The sequence below is a fragment of the Cannabis sativa genome, chromosome 9 (genome assembly GCF_029168945.1).
Source record: "Cannabis sativa cultivar Pink pepper isolate KNU-18-1 chromosome 9, ASM2916894v1, whole genome shotgun sequence".
Classification (NCBI taxonomy): Eukaryota; Viridiplantae; Streptophyta; class Magnoliopsida; order Rosales; family Cannabaceae; genus Cannabis; species Cannabis sativa.
The window spans coordinates 9,098,670-9,108,313 of NC_083609.1; the positions used below are offsets into that span (position 1 = coordinate 9,098,670).

The 9,644-nt window shown below is 30.9% G+C and overlaps 2 protein-coding genes across 2 annotated transcripts; both read right to left on the reverse strand.

The window, feature by feature from the left end:
• Positions 1-1,993: 1,993 nt before the first annotated feature.
• On the reverse strand, positions 1,994-4,267 carry LOC115723465 (transcription factor MUTE). Its single transcript, XM_030652955.2, has 3 exons — positions 3,680-4,267; positions 3,150-3,584; positions 1,994-2,208 (listed from the first exon to the last, which is right to left on the reverse strand). Exons 1-3 carry the CDS (start codon positions 3,773-3,775, stop codon positions 2,107-2,109), a joined length of 633 nt encoding a protein of 210 aa, XP_030508815.1. The 5' UTR covers positions 3,776-4,267; the 3' UTR covers positions 1,994-2,106.
• Positions 4,268-7,090: 2,823 nt separating this feature from the next.
• LOC133030960 (uncharacterized) lies at positions 7,091-7,954 on the reverse strand. Its single transcript, XM_061104084.1, has 4 exons — positions 7,809-7,954; positions 7,606-7,707; positions 7,352-7,526; positions 7,091-7,252 (listed from the first exon to the last, which is right to left on the reverse strand). Exons 1-4 carry the CDS (start codon positions 7,850-7,852, stop codon positions 7,154-7,156), a joined length of 420 nt encoding a protein of 139 aa, XP_060960067.1. The 5' UTR covers positions 7,853-7,954; the 3' UTR covers positions 7,091-7,153.
• Positions 7,955-9,644: the final 1,690 nt, after the last annotated feature.

Here is a 9,644-nt window from a genome sequence, read left to right on the forward strand (position 1 = left end):
ATAGCGGTTATTTATTTTTATCCCATGTGTTATAAATATGAAATATGAGAATTGTCCATGTTTCATGAACGATTATGAAGATAAGATCCTAAGGGAATAACTGTCATCCTGCAATACCTATAAATAGAGGGAGATCACCCAAAGATAGAATGGGACAAATTAACTCCACAAGATACAAACAGAAAACAACTAACTTCTTCCTTCAACAAGGACTATTCTAATATATATATATATATATATAATATATATAGTAATAATAGGTGTACGTATAACAACTTATATCACAAGTCACTTCAAGCAGTTAGTTTTTTTTATTTAAGATGAATTTCACTCATTAAAAGTAACTTACTATATAATTGTGTCTCACATTTAATGCATATTTTATATATGTGTAGATATCATTACTCATATACATATATAGTGGAAAAATACAAGTTTAATATTGATGTTTGCATTAAATTCTAGAATCCATATACATAAATTATGATTTATTATAAAAATTGTTACTTTTAGTGACAACTTTTTAGTCGTAATATATTTTTTTTGTGACTAACAAAATATTACTTGTAACTAAAATATAGTGTTTAGTTATAAGTTCTCATTAATTAAGTTTTAGTCACAACAAGTATTGTGACTAAAAATATATTTAGTCACAACAAATTGTAATTTTTGTGACTAATACATTTAGCTACAAATAAAAATGATAATTTATAATTAGTCACAAGTTTTGTTGTGAGTAATAATAAAAATTTTTGTAGTGATATTCTTAAAGTATTCTGATTATTTTATTTAATTTGATGGAAAAAAAAGTATTCTTATTATTAACATATGTTTAATAGAGCTTTTTTTACTATATGCATCAGATCGATCTATCAACTCAGACAATTACTTTGCACATAAATATGACAAAAAAATTTATTTGAATTAGGTTGGAGCTCTGATTCAAACTATTTGAATATTTATCGGATTTTGGTCTGCCCGGCCTGCATCATTTTTTTTCTGGATCAGATTTGATTAGATCCAATTTCAATATATTATAAAAAAATATTGAATCCCAAATGCCTAATCTAAGAAGTGAGATATCTCGACTCGATCTCTTCTGAAGTATCACAAATGGTTTCACTACAGAATAGTTTAAACTGATGGGTGTATGCGATTTTCTGGTTTTATTGATATTATGGCTGATATTTGAGAAGAAAATAATAATTCATCAATACAAGCTCTTTGTCTCTTTAATGTACTCATTCTCTGTTATTTGATACATAATCTTCTTTTCAAAACACATTCTCTAACTTGATATATATATTACAGATACTGATCATATCATGTTAGTATATATTAATCCCATATATTTCCATCCTAAGTAGTCGATCATAAGGAACAGGAACTTAAGGCCTTTCGTACTTTCATTTTGCATATTATACATGGTATATATACTGAAATTATTATTTCGAACTTAGATGCGACCACTTATATATGTATGTCACTCAAAGCAAAATTATTATTTTTATTATTAGTTATTTTTTTAAAAAAAATGATTTAGGAAAAAAAACACTATATATATATAAAAAGGGGTTCGATCAGACTCGATCTGAATATATAGTAGAGCAAAGCGAATCATTAAAGCGGTTCAGATCATAGCTAAATCAGATTCGACCAGATCCATTACGTACACACTCCTATTTGCACAACAAAGCCTTTGCTACATTTAGATAAACAAAACAAAATAAATATTATTGAGACTTGATATGCATGCCATGCAATGGTTAGTAAATTATCAGCACGTATATGTCAGTAATGTAAAGAGTTTACATAATGGATGCTATATATACAATTTCATGTGTGCTAAGGGTTATAATATATGCTTCAATATTATAAAAATCACATGCATCTAATACAATCATTTGTAAATCTAATTAAAAATTTAAATGTAATTATAGTACCCGCGTAACACATGTTTATTGTAAATGTAACATCTCAACAGCAGATCGTACATTTAATCCTAAACATTTATCATATATATATTTTTTGAAATAAGAAAGAAAAGGCTAGAATAATATTATAACTGGCTATGATGAAACGTGAAAACGTATTAATAATTAAGTACTATATTTGTGTATAAAGGGTGTATGAAGATTCTGATGAACGGATACTTTGTTGAACTTCAAGCACCAATTCTTCCATGCTCAATTGACATTCCAGCCCTATCTGTAAGTAAGAATATACATCAAGAATATAAATATATATACACATACGTACACATTATAAATTATCATCATGTTTAGGGAAACATAATCATATTGTACTTTTTTTTTTGATAGAATCATATTGTTGATTATCCATATATATGAGGCACCGTATATCATACATTTATATATATGGCTGGCTGGCTAGTGCATCAAAATGTGAGAATATAGCTAAGCCACCAATATTTCTTATATCTTCGTACATATCTTTTAAATTTAACTTGCAATTAATTAATAGTTTAGTGATCATTTTCTTGTCGTAAATATATTTAAATGAACGTAAAGTCTTGCTACTATACCTTCGCTTCTTTGATGATCACATATAAAATTATTACTATATAGAGGTATATCAGTATATCTTGAAGCTAGATTTTTTCTTTTTCATTATAACTTAATATATATAATTTAATTTACAATAAAATAGAAATTCTCATATATATATATATATAGAATATTAAATTAGTGTACTATATATTACTTACATAAACAAACTAAGTAATATTCGCACACATATATAATATTAGTTATCAATGGTGGTATCGGTGTTATATCTTCGAACTCGTATATGTGTCCACTGACTTGATATATACTGTCGAAACTGATCAACTTAAACCCTGAGTTACGCATATATATAAAAATATATATATATATATATAGATATATATACTGGCTGTTCGAATTACCCTATAATTTTACCTGACTTCGAAGATAATAATATAATATTACCTTACTGATATCTTCAATAATTTTAAGACAGTTGCATCGAATTGATTAATTTAATTAATTTCTCCTATAGCTGGAGCATAGTATAATTATGTACTACTATACAGTTTTGTTCAGTGGTGAATTGAGACAATCAAACTAATTTCTACGTATAATTAATATATTGATATATATATATACCTTTATGACAAAGGAGTATAAAACAGTGTCTTCCATGCTACTGACATTGAGATGAAGAACCTCAAAGGATAGCCTCTCCAATACACTTATTATATTGGTGATTTGACCTGGAATTCGCCGTGAAATTATCTTCATGAGCACGTTGGATCCTGAGATCTTTGCTTCAACATCTGCCGTCAGAGAGTTGCAACATGCTCCAAGCTCCTTATTATTAGTATTATTATTATTTATTTCTATTCCCAAAGGACTCTCAAGATTAGTAGTAGTATTAGTACTAGGACTACTTGTGTTGTGTAATAGTAGTAATGGTCTAGGGCTTTGACCAGGGCTAGGGCTCATACTCTTTCTTCGTTTCTTTGACTCCAAAGATTGAAGAACTTGATGCATCTCCTTGATGAATTCAATCACGCCCCCTATTATTGATGCTTGGTCTCCCTGTATATTTATACAAATAAATAAATCAATATATAGTTCATATTCATAGAAATTAGTCATAACACACATATATATATATATAATATAATTGATACCCTTTTGATATAGAAACATGGGGTTAAGGAACGTAAAACTTTGAGATGTTCATTCATCTGTTTTCTTCTATTTCTCTCTACAGCGATGTGAGACATATTTATTTTTTCTTGGATTAGACTAGACAGAGAGAGAGAGGATATTTGAGCGTCTTTGTTCGTGTGCCAGTTCAATTCTTATACACCAACTAATAATCTATCTATATATATAGTACTTGAGCTTATCCTTATTTATAAGAACCAAAACTATATATATATACTTCTCTCTTAGGTTTATGTATATTAAATGCTATTTGCGTCACTCTCGTGAGGTACTTCTAGCTAACTCTGCTTTCTCTCTCTATATATGACTCTCTCTCTCTCTCTCTCTCTCTCTCTCTCTCTCTCTCTCTCTCTCTCTCTCTCTCTCTCTTCTTCTCTCTCTGCCTACATATACTAACTACACGTCTCACTTTTATTATATAGGCTCAATTACGTGCCCAAAGGAGTGAATTAGCTAGAGCAAGGAATATAACTACTAGTTATTTTGTTCCTTTATTTCTCTCCCAACCAATGCAACATTCATCTGCTTCTTAATTCATCACCATATCATGCATGCCATGCTCATCTCTTCAATATTGCTCAACCATTTATTTTTATTTTCTCTTCTAATAATTTTCCAACTGTAGATATATTCAACTCTAATCTATTGATTAAATTCTTCAAAAAATAGTGTTTTCTGTTAAATAAAAAACAAAAAGGAAAAAAAAATCTTATTTATTGGCACTTACGTGTATATATATGTTATTATAAAGTGTGATATAAAATTAAGTTACTAATTATGTTATATGTATCAAAAAGGTATCACAGAATATTGTATAGATACTATAAATTAATTTATAATTTGTTGAGGGGCCAAATTATAAATATCCTAAACTTATTCTATAATTAGCCTATAACTATGTAGTGGTCCCCAAGAAACACTAAGGTTTTTGTATTCTCTCCTTTCGCATGAAAAAGAATACTTTAAAGAAAAAGTATATTCTTAGAAGATCATAACCTTTGTGCAATCTCTAACAAATGACTTCAAGTTAGTGTTTCCGCTCATCTGTATTCATCTTATTCTTCTTTAATTTAGCAAAGATTCTATAAGTATACTCTAGGATTTTGATATTGAAGCACTTTTTGAAATATATTTAAATTTGTGATTATTTGTATTTCTTGAATATTTTATAAATCCTAATAGCAAGAGGTATCAGATCCACTTTTGCTGGATTAATTGAAGATTTGATGATTTATTTTTACGAATTTTTATAGATTTTTTAAGAATAGGTATTTGATTTTTGAATATTAAGATTTTGATCATTGTCGGCGTTGATATTATTTTTGTTTGGCTTTATCTGTGATTTATATATATGTCAATTTAAGTTAATTAATACTGTACAACCCGAGCCTTAGGCCGTGACAAATATATAATATATCCATAACTTGAGTGGTCAAATGCCACACATAGATCGTTATAAGAAGAAAATACTTATAAATGACCCTTTAATTTATATTACAAAATACTTATTTAAAAATAAAAGATTAACTCCTATGTCTATAAGAAAACATTAGTGACAAAATTATGACTACTCATCAATATAAAGGAATAATAATATTCCCACGACTATGTAGTCACCGAATAGATAGATTTAATGAATCAATAAAATACCTAAATAATATCTAGCATCCATCATTCTTTATTTCTAACTACGACATAGCTAATTTAGGTCATCTAGACCATCCATTCAAGTTTAATTACAAAATCAGTTTTCAATGAAAAGTTTGATAAATAAAATAAGACTAAACTAATAATGAATTTCTTCCACAACGGTACCATCTTCATCCACTAGCATTAAAACGAGTTCCTAGAATGAGAGAAAATAGGGGGTGAGCTTATAAAGCCCAATAAGAAAATAACTAATATCAAAGGACAATTGGTTTAATAAAAATTCATGCATGATTAGATTTTAAAAATAAAACATCTCACCACCATTATAAAAATATATAAATAAAATAGAGAGACCACAAATAATCACAAAATCAAGCTTCAAATGCATGTCACACTGTCTACTAGACCCTTAGCTCTCAATACCAATCATAAAAAATGACATTCTAAACTAGGTAGTCGTGAACCACCAAAATGTTGGGGCTCAAATTTAACTCACTTCCTGTACAAATTCTAGGTCTTACACCTACAGGTGAGTGTACACCTTACACACCTACAGGTGAGTGTACACCTTATCTACCTATGATAACATAGAGTCTAGGTCGTGAAACAACAATATGCACAAGACATAGTAAATATGGCTCTAATCAATATAACCAAAAATCAGGTAAATAAAAATAACAAAAGAACATATTTACTTTTATTTTTTAAAATCTGACAGCATAACGGTTGTATTTTGAATAAACCCAAAACTTATAACCTATATAAATATTTGTACAAAAATATAGTTGGCACTTAGTACCTCAGAACACTCCAAAAAAATATGCAGATTAAATTTTCAATTTTTCAAACAATTTATAAATCATAAAAAATGGAATATGTACTCTAGTGTTATTCAACACATATAAAATCAAGTCCAATAACCAATTTGAGCCCCTACCTCTCTCAAGTCGTTAAATTTTGTCCAAGAAGACGATCCTAAGTTCTCAAGTCTTGAGCTCCAATTGTTTAGTCCAATCTTAGATATCACTCCCACCTATACCGTTAAATGGTAATAATTATCATCATTACATTCTACATTCAAAACCGAGTCCAACAACATATAACATGATTATATTTAAAGTTTGGAATTTTAAAACCTCGCATAAGCACTGCACATTAACTATTGGTGGCACTACTACAAAAACACCCTTTAGAGGCGGTTTTTAAGCCCTTTAGGCGTCGGTTTTCGCGAAATTCGCTACCGACGCCTATCAGGGCGACGCTAAAGGGTTTATTTGAACCGACGCCATATATACCCCTATGGCGTCGGTTATTAGCTAATAACCGACGCCATAGGGGTATATATGGCGTCGGTTCCTAGCCAATAACCGACGCCATATGTGGCGTAGGAACCGACGCCAAAACTCCTCAGATTTCAGTTTTTTTCATTTTTTTTAATTTAATTATATTATTTTAATTTTATATTTATTAATTTATATATTATTTTATTTATTAATTTATATATTATTTTATTTTAATTTAATTATATATTATTTTATTTAATTTAAATTACATATTTATTTATATTTTAAATTACATATTTATTTAATTTAATTATATATTAATTACATTTTAAATTAAATAGTAATTAAATTTGGGTAAAAACATAATTTGATTTCATAAAAATAATTAAATATTACACAAACATGTAAAATTAGTTTAAAATATTAATAAGTTAATAAATCTAATTACAAGTTAATCTATAAAAATTACATAATGAAGAAAAATTCTTCGACCTTTGAACCTCAATCGTCACCGTGAATCACCGCCATCAATTGTTCGATCCACTTTCGCTGTAGTGGTAAAATTTCTGTTTTTGGATCGTATTGCTTCTTACCCCCAAACTGTTAAAAAAATTAAAAATTTATATTAGTTTATGTATATGTATATTATATATTTGTTATTATAAAATTTATATACTATGATCAATAATTAAAACTTACAGCTTTTTGATCTTCTATGTAACGGTTGGGGTTGGCACGTGCGACGATGTCAGTCATATATTTCAAAACATAAAAACCGCATTCTTGGCTTTTAGGTTGTCTTGGACAGTTTGCTTGTGCAATTCCTTGCCACGGGCCAAGATACTGATGTGCGTCCCCTATATACATGAATGCCCTGTTTGGGAAAATTATATTAGCATTTCAATTCGTTAGTTAATTTAAATTCGTTACATAAGAAGTCATTAAATAATTACCTTCCGATCATTTGTTCTATTTCTTCGGGAATTGGGCGGCCTTTTAGAGGGTTTAAATGGATAATTTTCTTTGGCGCAACCACCACTAGCGTCCAATGCATCCTAGAAAATTATATTGGAATATAAGTAAGATAGTATAAAAATAATTTGAAGACATAATATAGAAATGAACAATTAGCACTAAAGAATTTAATAAAGTTTACCCGATATTCCAAGGAATAAAGAACATTTGGTGGTTGCTGTTCATTAATGATAACCAATTAGCCAATCGTCTTGCCGCATCGTCAAAAGACTGACTCTGTTCTTCATCGCTGATCCCATGCACTGTTAGAAGCTCTGGGTCGTAAAACTTGAAAATTTTTCTCAGACCGTTGATGCTCTCCCATATGTGCCTGCCAAAAAAAGTGTTAGTGCCTTATAATAATTTAACTATAATTTGATATAAGGTTAATTAGATTAAAGAAGAGTATACATCATTCCAAACAGCATTCCCTGGTTGCCGATGTAGTCACACGTAGCAACCTGCTGCAAATCCTCTCCAGATAAAATGATCTGGGTACGCGGTGCAATGAATCCTCGGGGGACAGAAATTGTGATTATATCACGTTTATCTTTGAGCCTTAGGAATTCATGAATCATCCATTTTAGTGAATTAGGGATCAACGCCATCTTCTCTTCCGTGAACAACTCATCTTCCCGTGCACCACGGCTTTGTGGAGAAAGCATCGGAGCTTTCCCCTTTGACGCATCACGTCTTGAGGGCGGTTGAGCGAGTGGACCCTAAACAAAACAGAACATAATATATATATATATATCAAATTTTATCTAAATTCTACCGAAATTTCGGCAGCATAACGGTTGTAATTGAATGACCCCAAAAATTTTGAACATGGCTGTATAACGACAAATAACACATATATAACAGTAGTTTGTTCATCCATCCCACCGCAGCACATATATTCGCAGAACCTACTTCACTACGGATGAATATTGAAGATATTCAAACTCCACTAATCATTAATAATTAATTTCAGTTGAGAAATTACCTGGGTTGTTAAAATTAAGTGTTTAGGCCAAGGGAGGAACATCTGGTACACGTCCCTAACATATTTGAACTCTTCAAGTGGGACTGGGATTTCAGCGTCCTCTTGCAGGATTTCCGAAACCATGATCCGAGCATGTGAATCATCGTAATCCTGGCAGTGAACTTTGATCTTACCCACATGCTCGTACAAATACCCTCGGGCCACAATATTGTCGATGTTGTCAGAGCAGAGATGTACTTGCTGATTAAGGGCCGCATGGTCATCAAAATTGTATAGGAGACCTTGGTCGTTGAGGGAAATGAACTCCTCAGCATAATTTGTGGTTGTACCTCATCCTGAGGAGCGTATGGTTGTGGAACATACGCCTCACCAGCCACCTCTCCTTCTTCCTCTTGTTCGGCAGCGTTCCTCTGCTGCTTAAGGGATTGGACTTCGGCTTTTAATTGTTCAATCTCCTTCGCTTGCCGAGCCACAACATCAGACACTTCCCTTTTCTTCCTGCCGAACAGTTGAGATGCCCCGGTCGGGAACCTACAAATCATAAAATGCAAATTAGCAACGATTTCATTTGTGTAACTAAATAAATAACATTTGAAGTAATAGCATACCCAGCAGCCATTTCGACACGTCCGGGATGCTGCGGTGTCCCGAGCGCCTGCGTGAGGATATCGTTTTGGCCCTGGACCTGAATTTGTCCCTGACTAAGCTTCTCCTCTAATTGAGCCTAATGCACGCATATATTCAAGCAATTAGTATATGAATTATATACACTAACTCATGAGTAGAACTCAATTAAGGATTAATATATACTTACTATCTTCTCGGCAATTTCCTTGTCGTAATCAGTGACAAGTTTTCTACTCTTGGTGCGAGATTTAATCCAAACACGGTGGCGGGGAGGATCTGCAACTTCGAGGTCCTTTTTCTACATAACGTTATAACAATGAAATGAGTACCAATTAAATTGTATAGCACATTATAGCACATTAAATT